The sequence below is a fragment of the Molossus molossus genome, unplaced genomic scaffold (assembly GCF_014108415.1).
Source record: "Molossus molossus isolate mMolMol1 unplaced genomic scaffold, mMolMol1.p scaffold_m16_p_12, whole genome shotgun sequence".
NCBI classification, from domain to species: domain Eukaryota; kingdom Metazoa; phylum Chordata; class Mammalia; order Chiroptera; family Molossidae; genus Molossus; species Molossus molossus.
In genome coordinates this window covers 93,617,130-93,640,170 of record NW_023425347.1, presented here as the reverse complement: position 1 = coordinate 93,640,170, position 23,041 = coordinate 93,617,130, and the positions used below count along the sequence as shown (strand labels likewise).

Below are 23,041 nucleotides of genomic sequence, written 5' to 3'. Positions count from 1 at the left end.
TCCAGGGGGTAAGGGCCAGGATGCTCTAAACGTCTTACAGTGCGCAGGACGGCCCAGGATCTAAAAGTTGTGACAGAGAGTCACCTGGTCTCAGACATCTCTGTGCTGAGGTTGGGAACTCTGTCCTGGGAGCGGCATAGACACCTGTCCAACCGTGGGACAGCGTGAAGGACAGTGGCCTGGCCTGTCAACAGTCCTGGGGCTGTGTGGGCCATGGTGGGGCCTGGGCTGAGGCACGGCAGTAGGAAGGGGTGAGGAGGGGTGTGAGAGGCAGGAGGGAGGTGGTGGTGGGTATCTGGAAGGATGCTCTCAGACGGCTGTGGGGACACAGAGCGGGTCTGTCACCATTCCGGCTCTGGACCAAGTGGACAGTCTCCCCCCTTGGACACCTCTCACCTGTCAGCTCTGACCTGGCTTTGCCGCTTAATAGAATCACTTGGAAAGCTTTGAAAACCCCCAACGCCCAGGTCGTACCCCACACCAGCTCCCTCGGAATGTCTGGAGTGGGAGCTAGGTGACAGTATTTTTAAAAGATGCCCGTGTGATCTCGATGTGCAGCATAATTCGTGCCCCCCCACCCCATGCCCAGAAAGGGGTGCAGGTCACATGTGCTCGGCCTGGTGCTGCTCGGGCGACCCCTGCGGGGAGAGGAGAGATGGGACCGCAAGAGGGGAAGGAAGGGGAAGGGACTGGATGTTTAGCCTGAAGCGGGGTCCGCTTGACAGGGTCGGAGAGCACCCCAAGGACGGGCAGGGGGGAGAGGGTTGGTAAAGGGTTGGATCTAAAAGTTGTGTGAGCTGAGACTTCCCTTCTGCCTAAAGAAGATTTTTCTACTAAAGTTGTCTAAAGATGCGGGGGTCACCGTCCCCCTGGAGGGAAGGTGATGCTTCCCCCATTCCTGGAAGTATGCGAGCAGAGGCCACGGCTCAAGTCCCAGTGCCCTGCACCCCATTCTGCAGTCTGGGGAGCGAGGGTGCTTCCCTGGGGTGAGCAGGGGCCCTGGAAGGACATGCTGGCCCTGCAGGCCCAGTGGCCCCAGGAGCGGGCTCTGGGGGGCAGGTCCCTCTGTCCTCCAGTTGTCTGCTCCCCTGGGCAGCGGCACGGCTGTCTGTCGGCTGGGGTCTGCGCACCGCGGTGCTGGCTGTGTGCCTTGGTTGGCCCGGCGCTGACCGCGCTCTCTGGCCCGCGCAGGTGGTCCGGAGGCACATCCTGGGCTCCATCGTGCAGAGTGAAGGCAGCTATGTGGAGTCTTTGAAGCGGGTCCTCCAGGTATGACTTGGGGCCTCCGGGCAGAGGGCAGAGGGCCCCCCGAGGGCAAGGAGTGTTTGGGGACTGTGGGCAGTTTAAAAATAATATTTTTTCTTTATTGATTTTAGAGAGAGGGAAGAAGGGAGAAGGAGAGATAGAAACATCGATGAGAGAGAACATCGACTGGCTGCCTCCTGCACGCCCCCCACTGGGGATCAGGCCCACAACCTGGGCATGTGCCCTGACTGGGGATCGAACCGGCGACCTCTTGGTGCTGGCCAGACCTGTGGGCAGTTTTAAGGGAAGGGGGCCAAAGGCCAGAGCTTTTATCGGGATAGTGGACCCTCCAAATGGGAGACATTAAGAATTCCCGATGCCTCGGCGTTCACGGGAGGGCTATTTTCTGAAACAAAGCTGGAGTTCTGTGAAATGAGGGCCGTTCTGGAGAGTCCAGGGCGTGGGGTCCTTTTCGTGCCTGAAAGGGCCAGTGTCTCCCCACCCCTCTGGGAGCCCCTGGGCCAGGGCTGTGCCTCCCCACTGTCCTGGAGCTCCCGAGGCGGGAGCAGGGCGCACCCTCTATTTCCATCAGACTCCCCGGGACGGCGAGGCGGTCACGTGACTTGATTGAGTTGTAGCCACCTGGTCTGTGGTTCGCACGCCCAGGACGGGGAATCTGCTGGGGTGTGTGGGCTCTTGGAGTGAGGCCAACAGGGAAGAGGTTTGTCGGGTGGGAGCCACAGAGGGGAGCCCCGACCTCAGGCAGGTGGAGGTGAAAATCTGAGTTTCTGACAAAGCTGGGTGGAGGGTGTGGCTCTGGGTCGGGCCTCGCTGCTCCATCAGACAGCTCGCTCGGGTGCAGGCAGAGCCGAGCGGGCCGGCCTGGCCTGGGGCTGACTCCAGGCGGCCGCTTCCCCACAACCCCGCTCACCACAGAAGTCATGGGGGTGGGTCGCGGTGGGCACGGAGGGGCCGGCGGATTGCACCCATGGCGGCCCTTCCGGAGGACAGGGGATGAGGAGTGGGGGACACACATGTCCCCAACAGGAGGCTGCTTCCCCACAACCCCGCTCACCACAGAAGTCATGGGGGTGGGTCGTGGTGGGCACAGAGGCGCTGGTGGGTTGCACCCATGGCGGTCCTTCCGGAGGACAGGGGATGAGGAGTGGGGGACACAAGTGTCCCCAACAGGAGGTCCACGCACAGCCCGCCCGGTTCTCACTGGCCTGGTCCAGGGTGGGTGGGGGGCGGTGGCCCGGCCCCGGGGCGCTCACCCCGCCCGCTCCGGCAGGACTACCGCAACCCCCTGATGGAGATGGAGCCCAAGGTGCTGAGCGCCCGGAAGTGCCAGGTGGTGTTCTTCCGCGTGAGGGAGATCCTGCACTGCCACTCCATGTTCCAGATCGCCCTGTCCTCCCGCGTGGCCGAGTGGGACTCCACCGAGAAGATCGGGGACCTCTTCGTGGCTTCGGTAGGCACCCCCCTTTCCCTGGCCCCCCACGGGAAACACCGCAGCCCGTCTGACCTTGTGGTCCTTTGGGCCAGCCTCCTTCCTGCCTCCGCCTGCTCCCCTTGTCCAACTCAGGGGTGTCGGAGGGTGGCAGGGCCCGAGTCTGCCCTGTGTTCCAAGCTGGGGGGGCATGACACCGTCCAGTGCCCAGCGTGTCCTCGGAGATGCTGGTGGGCGTGGTGCTGGTGATCCCCAGGAGGCCCCGTGGGCAGCCGCCTGGTGGTCTGAGGCTCCGCTCTGAGCGCTCCTGGGCGACCACTGTTTGTGAGGTTTGAACAGACCACGCGGTGGCCCCCGGAGGATGCCTCGGGTGTCGGGGCCTCGGCAGCGCGCTGGCTCATCTCCAGGATCCCTGGCCTGGCCCCAGCTCAGCTTTGCCACCTCCAGCAGCTCCAGGGCCCTCTCACCCCTGTGGAACGCGGGGTGCCTCGGATTCGTGGCTTTTCAAGCTGAAATCCACGGGCCCCAGAGAGATTCATGGAGCTAAGGAGGGGAAGTTGGTGGAACTCCACTTTGATCTGCTGAGATCATTGGGTTCTGCTAAAAGAAAAAGTACTGTTTTGAAAACCCGTGAGCTCCGTAGATCCCACACCCTGGTCATCGTGTGCAAGGAGTTCGGGGTCAGGAGCACCGTCCTTGATGGTGGAGGGCCAGGGGCATTTCATTTCCTGGGGATGTTGAGGAAGTGCATGCAGAAAAGGGGTGTCACACCTGCACCCCTTTCACCTGTGGGCCCGGGCTGCCGTGCTAGGGCAGGAGGAGCGTCCGGGCTGCCTTGTCTCCGCCTCTTCCTCCCGGCGACCTTGGTGTCCCCTGGCCTCTCCGAGCCTGGTGTCCTCCCTCACTGGGTGACAGGTTTCCTGACGCTCAGGCTAGCTGAGACCCTCAGGCGGTGACCTGTGGCCAGGTGGTGTGGTGGCAGCGAGGGTGGGCGGGGCGTGACCCTCCCTGGGTGTGACCACCCGGCCGCGCCCTTGTCTGTTGCAGTTCTCGAAGTCCATGGTGCTGGACGTGTACAGCGACTACGTGAACAACTTCACCAACGCCATGTCCATCATCAAGAAGGCCTGTCTCACCAAGCCCGCCTTCCTGGAGTTCCTCAAGGTGGGCCCGGGAGCCTGCGGCCCCGCCAGGGCGCTGCAGCGGTGGGGCAGGGCGGCTTCTCAGGACGGAGGGGTTAGCCCAGCGTCAGGGATCACGCCCCTTTGGCCTGGACACCTCTTTCCTTCAGGCTCCCCCAGTCCCATGGAGAGATCGTGGGTTCCTCCTGCCCCCAAAGAGAAGGGTGATGAAGAGTCACAGTGTCTGTTAGCTTCTTGGGATGCTGGGCAGGTGGACGGGGAGGCCTGTGGCATCTTGAGGCTGGGGAGATGACGGTGGGTCTGCCATGGGGAGACCCAGCAGTGCTGGGGCCTGTACCTCTGGGCTGGACGTGCGTGGGTCTCTGGGTACAGCTCAGGGTGGCGCTGGGCTGCCCCTTTCCCTCATGTGCAGAAGGGCGAGGAGAATGTCTCAGAGGGGTGTGTTGGAGTCGTGTGGAGGTTAGAGGCGAAGGGACCAAGGCCTGGAGTAGCTGTGCCAGGTGTCCCAGATGTCCAGCTGTGCGAGGCGCGGGCTCACCCTCTGCGGGAGCACGCTGCCCAGTGGAGGGCGCGGGCGGGCCAGGAGCCGGGCCTCAGCGGAGGATCCCACTGCCCCATCCAAGAGGGCTTCTGATATGGGGCCTGGGGGGATGGCGCGGTTGTAACAGGTGGAGCTTGAGGAGGGGCGTAACAGGTGCAGGGTGGTGGGGCAAAGGGCCGAGGCAGGAGGATGGGATCGGGTGGGCGAGTCCGGTTGGATCCTGGGAGCATCGGTGCCTGTTGGGGAGTCCCAGGAGAGAAGGCCCAGAGGCAGCTGAGTTCGGTGTGGGTGGTCCTGGACCCGCAGGGCATCGTGTTTCAGGCAGTGGGGAGCTGCTACTGTTTTGGGCGGAGGGGGGGGCAGATGGACATGGAACCCCGTGGAGAGGCCGGGGCAGCAGCCTGGGTTGCCAGGGATGAGGGCCAGGATCTGAGTGACAGGTGTGTCGTGGGAGTGGCGGAAACAGAGACAGGACAGGGCCCTGTGCCCACCCCTCATCCCGGCCTGGGCCCGGCTGCTGTGGTTCACGTGGAGGGGATGGTTGTCCCGCCGCTTCTAGAGGTCCGCCCTCTGCAGTAACCTGCTGAATTTCCCAGCCACGCCTTCAGTTCAGAGACCTTCGCGTGATCGCGCTGGTTTCCCCGGGCTGAGGTCTGTGTGGGACCCTGCGGTCGCAGGGAGCCCTGGCGCGGGACCAGAGACCCCCCGGCTCTTCTCTCAGGCCCGAGGCTGACAGTCCTGGGTCTGGGGAGAGGAGCCCATCCCGGGCAGCATCTGCACCCCGGGGCGCCGGGGCCTCGCTGCAGAGAGGGTCAGCGGGTGATTCCACCTCGTCCCCAACAGCGGCGGCAGGTGTGTAGCCCCGACCGCGTCACGCTCTACGGGCTGATGGTGAAGCCCATTCAGAGGTTCCCGCAGTTCATCCTCCTGCTTCAGGTAGGACCCGGGGTTCTGGCAGCCACCTCCCTGCATGGTGCGAGCCTCGTGGGGTGGGGGCTTGTCATCCGTCATCCGCGGTGGTCTGTGGGCCGGGCCTTGCCCCTCCTCCCGCCCCAGCCCCGTTTCTTCACTCCTGGAGTGCAGCCCCTCAGGCTGGACAGCGTCTTTCCCGCCTCCCAGGCTGGGATGCTGAGTGGCCGGTGGTGGGTGAGCCCAGGACTCTGGAGGGGAATGAAGGCAGGTGGAACCCAGGACCTGTGGGCTCTGGGCAGGGAGATGCTCAGGGAATGGGCTGGTCTGGGCCACTTCAGGCTTCCAGGGAGCGTGAGGCCTCCTCACCCCACAGAGTCCCGAGACCTCGGGACACCACTGTCAGGGATGAGCTCTGCGGCCAAGGGCCCCAGCAGCGTCTGCCTTTTGGTCCTCAGAGCTGCCGGCTGCGGGAGTGGGCTGTCCGCATTCCCTTGATCAGTGAACCCGGGATTGGCCCCCACATCCATTCTATTGTTTGCATTCATCCACGGTTCCTTGAGGCCATCCTCTGCGTCCAGCGCCACCTGTCCTGGCGGCAGCGGACCCTTTCAGACCCCCTCTCCGTAGGGGTGTGCAGGGTGAGGCTTGGCCCCAGCCAGGGAGGGTCTTTCGGGTCGGGACTCTCAGCCCTGGCTCTCTCTGGGTCCTGGCAGGACATGCTGAAGAATACCCCCAGGGGCCACCCCGACAGGCTCTCGCTGCAGCTGGCCCTCACGGAGCTGGAGACCCTGGCTGAGAAGCTCAATGAGCAGAAGCGGCTCGCTGACCAGGTGGCTGAGATCCAGCAGCTGACCAAGAGCGTCAGTGACCGCAGCAGCCTCAACAAGGTGAGCGCCGGGGCCTCCCCACCTGGGTGCCCTCACCTGTTCCGCAGTCCTGATCACCTCTCGGCTTCCTGCCCGTGGCCACCACTAGGTGGCAGTGTCCTCTGAGGAGGGGCTTCCTTGCTTCTCTCGGAGCCCACAGACTTACCTAGAGGATGAGTCTCAGCGGGACCCCCACATGTGTTACTGTTCATGTTACTAGGATAAAAGCTCATTTTGTTCATCCTGTAATTCCCAGTAAAGACACCAGAAGTGATAGCCTCGTATTGTGTTTAAAAAGTGGGCTCTGGAGCCAGAGTTCGGGTTTGAGTACAGATTTTGCCACTGGTGTTCGCTGTGTGGCCTCGGGGCCTCCCGCAACCTCTCTGAGCTCCCTTGCTCACACTGAAAGGAGAATTCAAGGGTGCCTGACCCCAGGGGCAAATGAGGGAGCTGGCAAAGCAGCAGGCCCAGAGCCCCACACAGCGGCCGCCGCCATTGCCAGGCTCACTTTGCAGAGAAGAGAGATGGAAACCCAGGCAGCCGGTTCAGGGCGAGGCGGCCCCACCCCAGGGCACGCTGGTGAGAACCGGGTTTTTTTGGGGGAAGTGACATCGTGTGGGGTCATGGGGAGGTGTTCAGATCCACTGGGGTGAAAGCGAGGGGCCTTCTGGCCTGTGGGCCCAGAAGCAGAACTGAGGCGAGTGAGAGAGATTTCAGTCATGGGGGGGGGGGGGGTTCCGAGAGTACAGGAGGGGCTGGCAGGGAGATTTCAGTCGTGGGGGGGTTCTGAGAGTACAGGAGGGCTGGCAGGGGGATTTCAGTCGTGGGGGGGTTCTGAGAGTACAGGAGGGCTGGCAGGGAGATTTCAGTCGTGGGGGGGGGTTCTGAGAGTACAGGAGGGGCTGGCAGGGATTTCAGTCGTGGGGAGGGGTTCTGAGAGTACAGGAGGGCTGGCAGGGAGATTTCAGTCATGGGGGGGGGTTCCGAGAGTACAGGAGGGCTGGCAGGGAGATTTCAGTCATGGGGGGGGGTTCCGAGAGTACAGGAGGGGCTGGCAGGGATTTCAGTCGTGGGGGGGGGGGTTCTGAGAGTACAGGAGGGCTGGCAGAGTGATTTCAGTCATGGGGGGGGTTCCGAGAGTACAGGAGGGGCTGGCAGGGGGATTTCAGTCGTGGGGGGGGTTCCGAGAGTACAGGAGGGGCTGGCAGGGATTTCAGTCGTGGGGGGGGTTCTGAGAGTACAGGAGGGGCTGGCAGGGAGATTTCAGTCATGGGGGTGGGGTTCTGAGAGTACAGGAGGGCTGGCAGGGAGATTTCAGTCATGGGGGGGGGGTTCCGAGAGTACAGGAGGGGCTGGCAGGGATTTCAGTCGTGGGGGGTTCCGAGAGTACAGGAGGGGCTGGCAGGGGGATTTCAGTCTTGGGGGGGGGTTCTGAGAGTACAGGAGGGCTGGCAGGGAGATTTCAGTCATGGGGGGGGGGGTTCCGAGAGTACAGGAGGGGCTGGCAGGGATTTCAGTCGTGGGGGGGGGGTTCTGAGAGTACAGGAGGGCTGGCAGGGGGATTTCAGTCGTGGGGGGTTCCGAGAGTACAGGAGGGGCTGGCAGGGGGATTTCAGTCGTGGGGGGGGTTCTGAGAGTACAGGAGGGGCTGGCAGGGGGATTTCAGTCGTGGGGGGTTCCGAGAGTACAGGAGGGGCTGGCAGGGGGATTTCAGTCGTGGGGGGTTCCGAGAGTACAGGAGGGGCTGGCAGGGGGATTTCAGTCATGTGGGGTTCCGAGAGTACAGGAGGGGCTGGCAGGGGGATTTCAGTCGTGGGGGGGTGGTTCTGAGAGTACAGGAGGGCTGGCAGGGAGATTTCAGTCGTGGGGGGGTTCCGAGAGTACAGGAGGGGCTGGCAGGGGGATTTCAGTCGTGGGGGGGTTCCGAGAGTACAGGAGGGGCTGTCAGGGGGATTTCAGTCGTGGGGGGGGTTCCGAGAGTACAGGAGGGGCTGGCAGGGGGATTTCAGTCGTGGGGGGGTTCCGAGAGTACAGGAGGGGCTGGCAGGGAGATTTCAGTTGTGGGGGGGTTCCGAGAGTACAGGAGGGGCTGGCAGGGGGATTTCAGTCGTGGGGGGGGGGTTCTGAGAGTACAGGAGGGGCTGGCAGGGGGATTTCAGTCATGGGGGGTTCTGAGAGTACAGGAGGGGCTGGCAGGGGGATTTCAGTCGTGGGGGGTTCTGAGAGTACAGGAGGGGCTGGCAGGGAGATTTCAGTCGTGGGGGGGGGGGGTTCTGAGAGTACAGGAGGGGCTGGCAGGGGGATTTCAGTCGTGGGGGGTTCTGAGAGTACAGGAGGGCTGGCAGGGAGATTTCAGTCGTGGGGGGTTCTGAGAGTACAGATGGGCTGGCAGGGGGATTTCAGTCATGGGGGGGTTCTGAGAGTACAGGAGGGGCTGGCAGGGGGATTTCAGTCGTGGGGGGTTCTGAGAGTACAGGAGGGGCTGGCAGGGAGACACAGCCCTTCCTGGTAGACCGCATTGACAGTGTCTGCTGCCCGCTGACCACACTGCCCTTGGTCTTTGTCAGCCTGTGCGGCCCCTCGCAGTTCTAGGCCTCAGGGGTCCGACCTCTTGGACTCGCCCACCTCGGGCCACATTCAGGCTGCATATGTGTTCTGGGGCCTACACAGTGGAGTTTTGTGTTTTTTTTTTAAATTTTTTCCTTTATTGATTTTAGAGAGAGAGAAAGTGAGAGGGAGAGAGAGAGAGAAACATTGATGAGAGAGAACATCGACTGGCCCCCTCCTGCATGCCCCCCACTGGGGATCAGGCTCACACCTGGGCATGTGCCCTGACTGGGAATCGTACCGGCGACCTCTTGATGCATGGGTTGATGCTCAACCACGGAGCCACACCGGCCGGACTGTTTTTTGTTTTTGTTTTTTTAATGGAGTTAATTGCCAACATTTGAAAAGGGAGAGCTGTCCCATACAATTCAGACTTGTGGATCTTCTTGAGGGTTGGAAGAGCTGGGACGCCGGCCCACCTTCCTACAGGGTACCGGCCACCTGCGCGGTGGCCCCCGCCCCTCGGCCCCCGCCCACGACTGCCCAGGGCTGGCCCCACAGACCCTGGGTTTGCGCTGCCTATTCCAGGAGGAGAGAGATGGAAAAAGATGGGGTAGACGACAGAGCCTCCTCCTTGGGCTGTGTCCCCATCCATGATTGATCAAGGTGGGCATGAAGACTAGGGGTCACCCCACCCCCTCCCTACCTCTAGGCAGGATACCCTCAGCTAGTAGCACACAAGCTTTCTGTGTTGGAATGTCAAAAGCCTTCGGCCAGCCCTAGCCCCCGGTGCGGGTACTGACGGGCTTGTGTTTGGAGTTTCTTCTTTCGTCCTCTCCTCCTTTGGCTCCTCCTCTGTAGCCAGGAGGGTCTTTCTGGCCTCTGCTCACACATCTGTGCGGCTGCAGTGGGAAGGAAGCCCTTTCCCGTGGCAGTTACTCTGGGACGAGACAGCTCCTCTGTTCTGCCCCTTCCCCCGTGGGGACCTGGGCAGTAGGGAGCGGTGGTCGCTGGCTGGCGGTCCGGGACACCTGTTGGTGTCGGGCGAGGACCTGAAGGCTGGGAGCCTGTGTCTCCACCTGTCAAGTGGGGGTGTGTTTGGTATGTGTGGATGTTGTAAAGAGTGTGGATGCCACCGTGCCTGCCCCCTGCCAGGGCCCCTGGGGCAGCCTCGGCCCTGACACCAGGCCAGTGACATTCCTCGTGTCCAGCACCCAGGGGCGAGAGGAAGTGAAACTGGGTGGGCCTCAAACGGAACCGTGCGGCTATTTCAAAATGTGCCTGCTCAGGACTGTCCAGGGGATGTTTGTGCAACATCTGGGTTTTCTTTCTTTCTTTCTTTTTTTTTTTTAATCTGCCCAAGGGCAGGGGTGCTTGCCAGAAACCCAGGGGACTTTCCTCCTCTGAGTTTTGGGTCACGGCACACTTGGCACGGGGCCTGCTGTCTTCAGGGTCCCGGTCATGTTTTCGGGTGCTGGTGGTCAGTGTACTAGTGGAAATAGTGGGATGGAGGAGCTCGGTCTTTGCAGTTATGGGGGGACTCGTGTCAGGAGCAGCAGGGTCTCCCTGAGTCCTGTGGCTCAGCCGGGAGCTGGAGGGACTGCGCACTTGGCCTGGCTCCATCCGAGCTGGGTCTCCGAGGTCACTTCGTCTCTGGGACCTCGGTTTCTCATCTGGGGACGGGGACTGAGAGACAATGAATGAGAATCGGAATCTTAGGGCCCAAACAGCACCCGGCTCACAGTGGGGTTTTGTGCCCTTAGGACTTCTGTGTTGACACGAGACACATGGTTCTTTGGAGAATGACAGGCATTCTTTTCAGGAGAGGTTTTGCGGTGCTCTGCCCTTTTTCTAGTGAGGATGAGGAGGATGAGGAGAATAACTGCTGTGCTCAGAGTCATGGGTTTGGGGAATGAATTTTGCTAACCCTCCTCTCCAAATAGTCTTGTTAGTACAAAGATGTTTTCCCAGTGGGGCCCTGGGTGGGAGGGTGTCCCCGGTGCTGGGACCGGGTCCTGGGTGTCCAGCCTGAGATGGGCAAAGCCCGCTGAGATGCCGGAGGCTCGCGGGTCCTCGGCCACCTCGGAGGGTTGCTCACTGACCTGCAGATCTGTGGGAGCCCTGCCGAGGGGCGTGCCCCGCCAAGGCTGTTCAGCAGGTCGGGGTGCAGAGTCAGGACTGGCTTCCAGGCAGGCGTCTCACTGTGGGGCCACACCTCCCCACGGCGAGCTCCGTGACAGACGACCAGTGGGGGCAGCTGCCGGGTGCACAGTGTCCACATGTGCCATGTGCCGGTCAGCTTCTGGGGTGTGCGGCCTGTACTGCCCCACGGGGCCGGCGCTCAGAGGGCCCCACTCTGGGTTTGATGCTCTGCTCTCCCTGTCTTGAAATTATTTATTTAAAAAAAATTTTTCTTTATTGATTTGAGAGAGAGAGAAAGGGAGAGGGAGAGAGAGATAGAAACATTGATGAGAGCGAACATTGATTGGCTGCCTCCTGCATGCCCCCACTGGGGATCCGGCCCACAACCTGGGCATGTGCCCTGACCAGGAATTGAACCAGCGACCTCTTCGTGCATGGGTCGCTGCTCAACCACTGAGCCCCACCGGTGGGGCTTTCTGTTGATTTTTAGATAGAGTGAAAGGGAGGGAGGGAGAGAGAGAGGAACATCAATGTGAGAGGGAGACATCGATTGGTTGCCTCCCACACGTACCCTGTCTGGGGCTGGAGTTCGAACCTGCAACCCAGGTGTGTGCCCTTGACTGGGAATTGAACCCGTGACCCTTCCGTGCATAAGCAGATGCTCTACCCGCTGAGCCAAACCAGCCAGGGCAAGTTCTGAACGCCTTTTGAATGAGGGCTGCATTTTCATCTTGCTCTGGGCGTGGCGGTTCTGTAGCCAGGTCTGCTCATGCGTTGCCGTGGTGTCCTGAGCGGTCCTTGTCATCCCCCCACTTGACAGACGAGGTGTGGAGAGGTGACGTGATCCACCAGATGGCTTCCCAGCTTGGGCCGGGGAGCCAGGGTTGGGGCACCTGTCTGTGACTCTGAAGCTTTGTCCCTGGTCCCGTGGGACGGCCATAGGCACGGGCTGCCGGTGGCTGTCTCACCCGGGAAGGACTTCGGCTGCTGGGCAGGGTGGGTGGTCAGAGAACCCAGTGTGGGTCCTCCCCAGTGCCTCTTGTCACCCCGGAGGTGGAGGGGTTGGCCCTGCCTTATCCTCCGCCTCCCCCAGCCGTGGTCTCCTGGCTGCTGGGGGATTCTGGGTCTTTGGCACGGGGATGTCTGCGTAACAGCCTGCGTGCTTGTCGCTGTTGACCTTGCTCTGTCCCCCTCCCCCAGCTGTTGACCTCGGGCCAGAGGCAGCTGCTCCTCTGTGAGACGCTGACAGAGACTGTATACGGCGACCGTGGGCAGCTGATCAAGTCCAAGGAGCGCAGGGTCTTCCTGCTCAATGACATGCTGGTCTGCGCCAACATCAACTTCAAGTAAGTGGGCGGTGGCCGTCGCCCCTCCTTGAGGACCCATTCCTGCCCGTCCCAGTCCCTCAGCTGGCCTCCCGGTGACAGGGTCTCATTGAGCTCAGCTTAGAAATCTGACGGACCGGCTTGCTGTCCCCTCCCCCTCTGCCCGCTCTGTCCCTGGTCCCAGAGCCAGGAAGCACCTGGAGAGGTCGCTGGGGGCCACCCCTGGCCTGGGGTCCACAGCTGTCCGTTGTACGGCGCGGTCTGTTCCGGAACTCTGCCCTCCGTAACTGAACAGCCTTCTGAGTTCTGACCACTTGGAAATTCAAGAGATTCTTCCTTGTGTCGGGCCCAGAGCCCAGCTGCTTCTGTCCACACGGCTTCTCCTCCAGCGAGACCTCCGAGGTTCTCAGCGGGAGACTGAGCCTTCTTCTCCGCTGCCCAGAGCGGCGTCTTCCGCAGGCGCCCGGTGTCCGGGTCTGGGTCAGAGGTTGTAGGAATGCCCAGAGCCGGGCTGCCAGGCTGTGCTCAAAAGGGTTAGGGTTGGACGAGGGTGATTCTTTAGACCGGAGTCTGCAGCCTCGTGGCCGTGGAATCTTTTGTTTGGTTCACAGTAGAAGGTCACACGAAGACGGAGACGTTTGACTTCTCTTGAAAATGTGACAATCCCATGGTTGGGCTCACATTGCTCTGGGCCACATGGGCCTGGAGCTGGGCCCTGTGCTCTGCTTGTCATTGTCCCCACTGGCTGGTTTACTCTCCTGTGTCCCTTGCTTGGCCCTCTGGGTGGTGGGGATTCTGACCCTTTGCTAAAGGACCTGCCGCTGGGCCCTTCCCAGCCGGGCTCGTATCCCCTGTGGAGGGAGAGCTGTGCTCTCAGCCTGTGACGGCCTTTAAGAGACATCACGGGGGCAACAGCATGGCCGCAATAACCAAGACCCAAGGGGGACGCGGTCACCCTCAGTTGGATGTTCATCCCAGCCTGCCTCTCCCTCCCTTGCCTGGAACACCCGTGGGGTCAGGACGCCCAGAGCCTGACTCAGACTGCACGCCTGGGGGTGGCCGGGCATCCCTGCCCGTGGCGGCGGCCTCGGCGCGGAGTGGGGGCTTGTCCTTGGGGTGGATCCCGTGTCCTAGACAGGGAGCAAGCAGGGTTGTGTGCGGGCTTGGGCACTGTGGATTCGTCAGATGTTTATTGAGCTCTTACTTTGTGCCAATTCACAGGTCTGGGCAACACCCAGTCCTGGGAGGGGACTTGGGCAAGGACGCTTGTCTCAGTCAGTGTGGCTGTCAGCTACGGCTGACTCATCTGCTCACTCACTCACACACGCACGCACTGTAATAAAAAAAAAACACTATTATTTAAAAAAAAATGTTTTTAGCCCTGTCCAGTTTGGCTCAGCAGTTCGAGCATCGACCCGTGAACCAGAGAGTTTGGTTCCCATTAAGGGCATGTACCTCGGTTGCAGTTTGTCCCCGGCCCCGGTTGGGGTCGTGTGGGTAGCAACCACTTGATGTGTCTCTCTCACATCCATGTTTCTCTCTCTCTCTCTTCCTCCCTCTCTCCCTCCTGCTCTATCTGAAGATAAATGCAAAAAATGTCCTTGGGAGAGGATTAAAAAAATAAAAAATAAACAGAGATGTTTTTATAGATGATTTAGACACAGAGGAAGAGTGAGAAAGATAGAAGCATCGATGTGAGAGAGAAACATCCATCGGCTGCCTCCTGCACGCCCCCTACTGGGGACCGAGCCCGCAACCCAGGCCTGTGCCCTGGACGGGAATCGAACTGGGACCTCTCAGTCCACGGGATGCCGCTCAATCCACTGAGCCACACCGGCCGGGCCACACTGTAATTTTAAGTCTCGCCGATGTCCTAGGCACCGTATCTAACCAACACCCTCTCTGCCCCCCTGGCCTGGTGTGAAAGTGAGGTGCGGATGCTAGAGGCCCACTTTGGGAACATCCGTTTGGGTGACTTGGGATGAACCATGTGACTTGTCTGAGCATCAGTGTCCTCGTCCAGAGTAATGCAAGCTTCCTAGCAGTGCTGTTGTGGGAACGGGGCAGGAGGCCGGTGTCCGGCCCAGGAAGCAGGCCCTCTGTGTGGGCTCTCTGCCCTCTCCTGGCCCATCAGCCCGGCCTCCAGCAGCCTCCTTTCCTGTACAAGTCTCTCAGTAACAGTAACAACCTTTCCCTCCTTCTTGTCTTTTTCCTCAGGCCTGCCAACCACAGGTAGGGGCTTGGGGCCTTCGGGGGGCACGTGATTCTGGATCTGGGGCTGGGGACTGGGTGCCTTGTGCTTCTGCCTCATGACGGCTCCCTGCCCTGCCCCGCTTGGTTTCGGCCTCAGGTGTGGTGCTTGGCTGTGGCTGAGCTGATGAGCTGGGAAGCGGCGCCCTGGGCTGGCCCTGGGCTGGGTGCTGCGGCCCTCCAGGCCCGTTCTCTCTGTCCTGCAGGGGCCAGCTGGAGATCAGCAGCCTGGTGCCCCTGGGGCCCAAGTACGTGGTGAAGTGGAACACGGCCCTGCCCCAGGTGCAGGTGGTGGAGGTGGGCCAGGAGGGCGGCTCCTACGACAAGGACCACGTGCTCATCCAGCACGCCGGCTCCAAGAAGGCGTCTGCCGCGGGCCAGGCTCAGAGTGAGTACCCGCCCGCACCTGCCCGGTCTGGGGACCCTCTGGGGACCCCTAGGCCAGTGGGCTGTCTGTCCCAGAGACTCTGGCTGATTTGCAGCCCACGCTGCGGACAAACAAGCCCCCCAGCCACCCTCGGGGACACAACCTGCAGTCGCACTGGGCAGCTGCCTGCCCCCCACTCCAGCCCCGTGTGCCTCGAGGCGATGACTTTTGAGTCAGAGTGTGACTTCCAGTCCCTGCCTGGCCCTGCCTGCCTCCTTGTGTGACGTGGGCAGGTGCCGCCTCCTCTCTGTGCCTCAGTTTGCCCCTCTGGACAGTGAGAGTCCTGGGTGATACTCAGCCTGCCCCCAAACCTCAGGGACCAGGCTCCAGGTGCTGGGCCCTGCCTGGGTCCTCCTTCCCCTGGGCTGACCACCCGCTCAGATCTCTGGGCCACGAGGCGAGCGACAGCTTGGGTGGCGCTCGGTGGCCTCTCCCTTTGTCGCCCCTTCTTCCCGTCTCCATGGGGCTGAGATCACTGCACTCGGTGCCGCCGCCGTGGCTTTCTGGCTGCTGTCCTGCCCCCCACCCCGTTCCTTTCCTGTCCACCCTGTACCCATCCCCAGAGGCTATTCTTCAAAATGCACATCAGATCTGCGCCTGTCACCTGCTCTCCGGAAATCTGCCGGTGGCTCCCCGGGTCTCAGGATGGAGTCCCCCCGACTAACTCTGGCCATGGGCCCTCCTGGAGGTGCCCACACACTGCCCTTCCTCAGTGCGCTCTGCCCCTGGGTCCCTGGGCTTGGCCACTCTGGTTCTGGCAAGGGGGTGCGCCTGCTCCTGCCCCAGGGCCTTCTCCCGCCCCTCCCCCCCTTCCCCAGAGCGAGCTCCTCCGTCCTGTTTGTCCAGTTGCTTCGACTCCTCCCAGCTCAGGGGGCTTCCTCAGGAAGCCTCTTCTAATTCCTCTGGCCTGGCCCTGGCCGGTTTGGCTCAGCGGTTAGAGCGTCAGCCTGTGGTCCAGAGAGACCCGGGTTTGGTTCCCGCTAAGGGCGTGTACCTTGGTTGCAGTTTGTCCCCGGCCCTGGTTGGGTCGTGTGGCTGGCAACCACTCGATGTGTCGCTTTCACGTCGATGTTTCTCTCTCTCTCTCTCTCTCTCTCCCTCCCACTCTATCTGAACAAAATATCGAAAAATATCCTCGGGTGAGGATAAAATAAATAAATAAATAATTCCTCTGGCCGGGACCAGGCCTGCCCTCCCCTCCCCACAGCTCTCCAGGCCAGTGTGTTGATTGCTGGTGTGCCCCTTGGTGGGACGGTAGCCCTGCCTGGGGCGGGTTCGAGGTGGTGTTAACAAACCTTGTTGAGTGAGCGAAGGGCATTGACCGGCCACAGGACCAGCAGAAGGGAGCACTCAGCCGGAAGCACCTTCCGCTGGCTGGGGAGAGGCTGAGCTATGCCCCCCGCCCCGGGCAGTCTTGGGCTCGGCTCTGGGCTCTGTCCATCCCCTGACCCAGGAGATTGCCTCCCGGGGTGTATGCAATTCTGGAAACTGAGGGTGACTGCATCCCGCACTCTCGCCTTTGGAGGGGGGCCGGCCCGCTGCGCCCACGTCTGGATGCTGCATTTCTTTCCCCTGGTCTGGGAGGCGGGAAGGGCTGTCTGTGCACAGGGGCCCGGGAAGGGCTCTGGGGCCCCCTGCAGCCCAGGCTGTGCTCCAGCCTCCACGGCCTCTCTGGGACCCTCCCTCAGCGGCGGCTCTGTCTGTGGCTGCCTATCTGAAATGAGAGCAAGAAGCTGCCAGACTCCTTTTAAGGGGGAAAAAGAAATTTTTGTTGAACCCCAGTTGGCCGTGAATGATTTTTTATTATATTGTTATTCAAATGTGTGCAAATACAAGACTAGGTATAATAGACGCCTTCTGCTCATGCCCCTCAAACAACCATAAAAGCAAAACAAAAATCACAAATGGGATAAAAACGAAGCTACAAAACAATAAAACCCAAATGAACAGCATTAATTCCATGTGATGGGTGGTGCTGCGTGCTGGCACTGAGTTGCTCACAGACGGACACGGCCTCCCACGGGGCAGGTTCTTCCGCGGTCTCCGCACCCCAGCACAGGGTGCCTCACGGTGACCTGCCTTCCCACCAGCTTACCTGTGGGGTCCCTGCAGCGCCCGCCTTGCCCTCCCGTCCTCCCCTGTCCACCCTGCTCCCTGCTCCTTGCTGGTGGCCATTGGGGTCGCTCTGCTCAGTCCCGAAGTCCATGGAAGCCCTGACTCCGTGCAGCAGCAGGTGCTTTTGAGTTGTCACATCCTGGTGACCCGGAATGTGCATCTGACTGTCAGACAACCATCTCGATGACAACCCCAAGTAACTCTCCTCCCCGGGGTTCCATCAGATCGCAGCTGGAGAAACGTGGTCTAGGGAATACGGCCCAATTCCCTAGCGTGGCACTGAAGGACTTGCCCCTCCGGTCCTGCCGCCCACCTCCTGGCCTCCGTGCCCCGGCTGTCTCATCAGCAGAGATCTGGGCATCCTTACCCTATCCCTCCCTGTCTCATCGCTCCGATGTCAGTCTCCCGAGTCCCTCCCACCGTCTGTGGTTGTAACTGACTGTTCCCCACCCTTCTTCCCCTTCCCCCAGGTCATTAGCTCCCTAAGATTGGGGACCCTGTCTGTGTTGCTCACAGCTGTCTCTCTAACACCTGGATTAGAACCTCACACATAGTAGGTCCTCAGCCTGTGTTTGAACCACTTGCTGTTCATGGGCTTCCTCCAGCCACAGTGCTTTTGCACAGGCCGTTCTGCTCTTCGGCAGCGCCCCCCACTCTCGGGGCCCCATGAGGGCTCCTCTTGCAGGCACAGCTGGTTCTCCGCCTCCTGGTCTCTATGGCCCTTTGCAGACTGAGTGTGCCCGGATCGCGGCACACCGTGGTTGGATCTGTGCCCCCTGGTAGAAAGAGCCTGCTAGTGTTTCTTTCTGCATCTCTGGTGCCACATCCCCAGGGCGACAGCTCTTTTTTTTTTTTTTTTTTTTTTGCAGTGAGTGGCTGCTTGGGTTCTCATTAGCCTCCTCCCACTCCTGTGTTGGGTCTCTCTCTGCCCAGATAAGGTGTACTTCGGTCCCCCGCGACTCTTCCAGGAGCTGCAGGACCTGCAGAAGGACCTGGCGGTGGTAGAACAGATCACCCTCCTCATCAGCACGCTGCACGGCACCTACCAGGTACGCAGCGCTGGCCTGGCTTCATGGGGTCTGGGCTCCTCCCGGTGGGCAGTGCCCAGGCTCAGCAGGCAGAGCGGGGGCTATTCTCCTGGCCCAGTGCCCTGACGTGGCTTTGACTCTGGGTTCCCACAAATGGCAGGAGTGGCTATGTCCCCTGTCGATGCCTAGAAGTCTGGGGTGTGGCTGTGGCTCAGGTTGAGGGGCCTGGCTGCCCAGCATGAGCACGGTGGCCGGTCAGCCTTGTAGCCCCTGCCTGGCTCCGCCCCAGGCTGGAGAGGAAGCCAGCTGGGGGGGGGGGTGTCCCTCACAAAGCAGGAGTGTCAGGGGGGGCCCGAGCCGAGGGCTGGCAGCCTGCCCGCAGCCCAGAGCACGGGGGGGTCAGCCTCTGCACGTGGCTGGACGCGCACCCGGCTACCCTTTGCGACGTCTCCCCAGCTGCTCACCCTGGGGCTCCCAGGTGCCGCAGGAGCGGTTGGCTGTCGGGGAGCTAGGGGCTGTGTGGTGACCGCTGGCCTTCCCAACCCTAGAACCTGAACATGACCGTGGCTCAGGACTGGTGCTTGGCCCTGCAGAGGCTGATGCGGGTGAAGGAGGAAGAGATCCACTCGGCCAACAAGTGCCGCCTCCGGCTCCTGCTGCCCGGGAAGCCCGACAAGTGAGGGGGGCCGGCGAGGAGGGGCGTGTTGGGGGGGCCCGGGAACCTTTAGTCTGCCAGCACTGCTGTGGTGGGGTGGGGCGTGCGCCCCGCCTGCACGCCTGACCCTGGGGGCCCCGACCCTCCGAGGCGAGGTGAGTGTGGTGTCAGTGGTGCCCATGCTGCCCGTGGCCTGGGCACAGCCCCGTTGTTGACTCTGCGTCATGTATGTGTCCGTTCGGGGCACACTGACCAGGCAGCTGCCCTGGCCAGGTGCTGGGAACAGACCCAGTGAGACCTGGGCCTCCTTGCGAGGCCCCGCTCAGCCTCGTGCAGGTGCCCGAGGCCCGCGCCATAGCCTGCAGACGGCTGGACACCGCTGGCTCTGCTGGGCGCCCGAGCCGGGGCACCTGGGCTGGCTGTGTAGTGTGGCCTGGCGCTCGGGAGGAGGCGCCTTCCTCCTGGGGCCATGGCGGGCGGAGGGGCCCCTCCCCCAGCGCGGAGGCTTCGCTGGGCAGGCCCCCCGCCTCTCTGGCCGCACCTGGATGCTCTGAGCAGACCTCGCCCCTTCTCCCAGGCATGTGGGTGGAGGGAAGAGCTAGGTGTGCACCCAGGGGGAGCCGGCCCCGGTTCTGCGTACTCACCGCCCCTCCTTCTCGCCACAGGTCCGGCCGCCCCATCAGCTTCATGGTGGTCTTCATCACCCCCAACCCCCTGAGCAAGATCTCCTGGGTCAACAGGTTGCACTTGGCCAAGATTGGACTTCGTGAGTAAAGCCCCAAAGAGAGCCCCTCAGGTGGCAGGGGTGGGAGAGGGGAGGTTTGGGGTGTGTATGTGTGTGTGTGTGTGGGGGGGCATCCAGGCTCATGGGGGAAGGAAGCTCCTGACTGGGGGCAGGTGATGCAGTGGAGAACCAGCTGGAACAAGGGTCCTGAGTCCTGAGACTCTGCCTAGTGACCTTGGACCAGTCACTCCCCGTCTCCAAGCCTCGGTTCTCCCATCTGTGAAACAGTGGGAATTGACAGGTGGTAAATCCGTGGTCGCCAGGGGCCGGGGGGTGGGGGATTGGAGAGGGACCGCTAAGGGTTTTTTATTTTGGTGGGAGTGATAAAAATGCTCTTAAGTGTGGGGTGATGGTTGCCCAGCTCTTAATATACTAGAAACCAGTGAAGTGTACATTTTAAAAGGGTAGGTTTTATGGTAGCTGAATTATATCTCAAAAAGCAATGCAGCTGCTACCAAAAAGCAATGCAGATTAGACGGAACGGATTTTCAACCAAGGACCTCTTTATGATTTTCTTCTCCCGTGCACGCCCCAATAAAGTACAGGCAGGAAGGGCACCTGGATTTACAGAGCGCCTGCTAGGTGTGGGCACCTTCCCGAGCCTTCTGCACACTTCCTGCATTTCAGTTACAGTGACCCTAAGCGGTCGGTCGGTTGTGAACCCCCTTTGATGGCGAAGGTTCTGAGGCCCAGAGAGGTGCAGTGACTTTCCTGAGCTCACGAGGCAGGAAGGGGCAGACGCCGCGCAGCCGCTCCCAGAGCCCCCCGGCAACCCCTGTCCATCCTGCCTCCGCAGGTTGGCGAGTTTCTGTCTGCCAGACCACATGCATATGTTCTAATTACTTTGCTTGTGCTTTTTTGTAAATTGACAAAAGGCCCAGGTCCTTGCCCATCAGAGCTGTTATTTCCTGTGATGTACTGGAATTTTCATCTTCTGATTCCAGCCAATAGCGGTGATATATACGTACACACACACACACACACACACACACACACACAATTTTTTTGTTTGTTTGTTTCTGCTGTAATCTTTTTATAGATAAGTATACATTTCCAATAGGTTTTGCAACATTTCCAGAAAGAAGTCAGGACTTTCGTCAATGGCTTTCATCAATTAAAAAACAGTAATTGAGTTTCTACAGTAATTTTAGGCATAGGGGAAAAAGCAAAGACAAAATCAGAAAGGTCCCTGCTCTCAAGGAACTCACAATTTATGAGGGGCAGGCAGACTCTACGCGAGGAGCAAATCAACAGGGAGGGGCGGCTGTGAGGGTCTAGGGCTGGCTGACAGGACAGGCACCAAGCCTAGGGGTCGGGAGTGCTGTCACAGGGCATCTGAGGGGGCGACATCTGAAGCCACGCAGAGCTTTGGGAAAAATGATCCAGTCTTGAAAACAGCAAGTGCAAAGGTCCTGAGGGGGCCAGAGCCTTGGTGAGTTGGGCAGCTGAAGCAGGGGGAGGTTTTCCAGAAAGCCAGGGTGAGGTGCTTGGAACTCGTTTGGGTCATGGCAGGCAAGCTACTCCTTGTAGCACTGAGAGCCAGAGAGCAGCATGACCTGGTTTCTATTGACGTGACTCACTCTGGCGCTGTGCACAGAGGGCACGTGGAGGTCGGGAGGGAATGGGGAGAAGGTTGTGGCTTTGGAGGAGCCAGGATCGGAGGCTTCTGCTCAGCCAGTCCCTCTCGGATCTGGTGCTGATGTTGCACAGGCCTCCGCTGGCTGTTTCTTGGTGACCCAGGAGGGTGGAGGAAGGATTTTAAACAGAGGCTGTTCCCGGCCCTGGCAGAGGACTGTGGGAAATCTGGCCCAAGGAAAGGCTCTGTTGGCTCCCACATGGCGGGCCTCAGGCCACACCCCGCTCTAGCAGCTGTGTCCTGGGCAGCACCCTCGCCCTGCTCAGGCACCTGCTCCAAAGGCTGGTAGATCTGCGTCAACCCCGGACGCTTGGCGGAGTGGGGCGTGGCGTTGGAGGGCGGAGTGGGGCGTGGCATTGGAGGGCGAGGAGCTGGCGGGTGGAGCCTCTGTTCCCGCCGCCCGTGAAGAAGCTCAGCCCCGTCTCCACAGTTTCACTGCAGCGAAAAGTTTTAATGGAATCAGAGTCATTTCAAATCTTATTTGAATGCCTGGGTCCCCCTGGGGCTTGAATAATTTGTTCCTTTTATTTTGCCAGTTTGTTTTTTTTATCTGTGGTGCCTGGGAGGGAGGGGAAAATAACATGAGCCCATTAGAATATGTTAAAAAAAATTTATTCACGAAGGATGTTATCTCTTTAATTTTTTTTCTGTATCTTCCTCTCACCCTGACTATAGTGCTGAGATTATAATTCACTGAAGACTGGGGAAGGAGAGGGCTGGAGTGGGGGCCCCTGGGTCCGGGAGGGGCCTCGGTTCTGCCCCTTGGAAGGGCGAGGGGACCCAGTTCACACCCCATCACGGCATCCCCGTGCCACGGTGTCCATTCCCCGTTAGGTTCTGGGACCTCAGCACCGTGTGAGGCGGAACCAGACCCCTGGGTTCGGTTCCCTGCTCTGCCGCTTACCAGCTCTGCGATGCCGGGCAAACGATTTAACTTCTAGATGCCTTGGATTTGCCATCAGAAAATGGGGACCCTGCCAGTGCCCCGTCGCAGGTCTAGCCAGCACACGGCAGGGGGTGCGTGGAGCGGGCCTGGGACGGCAGCGCCTGGCGTGTGGGAGGAGCTCCTGGGGCAGGAGTCTCGGGGTCTCTGTGCACGGAGCCGGGCACGGTGCCCTCCCACCTCTCTCTGCCAGTCAGTCTCCCATTTGTTTGGGCTCCAGAAAAGGGATGCGGGGAAGGCTCTAGGGAAGGAAGACGCGATGATGGGGCTTCTGGTGCCCCCTTTCTGTGTCTCCCTGAACCACAGCTCCAAGGCGCTGCACCGCTGGCCCCTGGGCCCTGGGCCCTTTCCCCAGAGACAGGCCGCGTGGGGCGGGTCCCTTGCTCACTGGGCATCTTCTCTCAGGCTTGGCCTGGGCGCCCTCCTCGCTGCCTCTGACCTGACTGGCTTTCCAGCTCAGTCGTCACGGTGACACCACTCATTGCTCCTCCTTGCGATGGGTCCAGTTCCAGAGGCCTGACCGCGGCCTGGTGCAAGCTGAACCTCATCTCTTGGAACCCTCGACCATCCCTGGGGCCGGGGCCTGGCCGAGCCCTTTGTGCCAATGTGGTGGGTCTGCCGTCCAGGACGGGGCCCAGGTGGCCTGGGAGCGCGACGTGGGTTTTACCCCGGCTGGGTGACCGCGGCCACTCCCCTGGCTCCCGGACACCAGTGTGAGTTTGCAGGGAGGGGTGTCTGGAGAAGGCGCGTGCTGCCGTCCTGCCAGCCCCGACGTCTGTGCTGGGGGGTGGGAGGGGCTGGAGGAGGGTGGCCGGCTGTTCGCGGGCCGAGTGACAGAGGCGTGGCGCTGGGACCAAGCAGGAGGCATCTGGGAGGCAGGCTGGAGCTGGAGAAGCAGGGCGGTCAGCAGTGCTGGTGGGGCGCCCGGTGAGCAGCGCCCGCAAGCACAGGGATAGACGATGCTCTCGACCTCAAGGACAGTGATCAGACTGGTAGTGCCTGGGGTGTGCCGGGCGTTATATCCGGTCTCCTT

General features: G+C 61.0%; 1 protein-coding gene across 3 annotated transcripts in view; it reads left to right on the top strand.

Moving 5' to 3' along the window:
* The window catches only part of ARHGEF10L (Rho guanine nucleotide exchange factor 10 like), a 115,779-nt gene that overhangs the window by 47,567 nt on the left and 45,171 nt on the right, over positions 1-23,041 (top strand). For 2 of the 3 annotated variants that reach the window (XM_036255865.1, XM_036255866.1), the window contains 11 exons: positions 1,192-1,269; positions 2,537-2,716; positions 3,743-3,859; positions 5,222-5,314; positions 6,004-6,177; positions 12,046-12,191; positions 14,388-14,402; positions 14,627-14,808; positions 17,896-18,011; positions 18,539-18,666; positions 19,311-19,411. In XM_036255865.1, coding sequence (XP_036111758.1) covers positions 1,192-1,269; positions 2,537-2,716; positions 3,743-3,859; positions 5,222-5,314; positions 6,004-6,177; positions 12,046-12,191; positions 14,388-14,402; positions 14,627-14,808; positions 17,896-18,011; positions 18,539-18,666; positions 19,311-19,411 — 1,330 coding nt within the window. The remainder of the gene's footprint in view (positions 1-1,191; positions 1,270-2,536; positions 2,717-3,742; positions 3,860-5,221; positions 5,315-6,003; positions 6,178-12,045; positions 12,192-14,387; positions 14,403-14,626; positions 14,809-17,895; positions 18,012-18,538; positions 18,667-19,310; positions 19,412-23,041) is intronic. The other variant, XM_036255868.1, reaches the window with a different exon arrangement.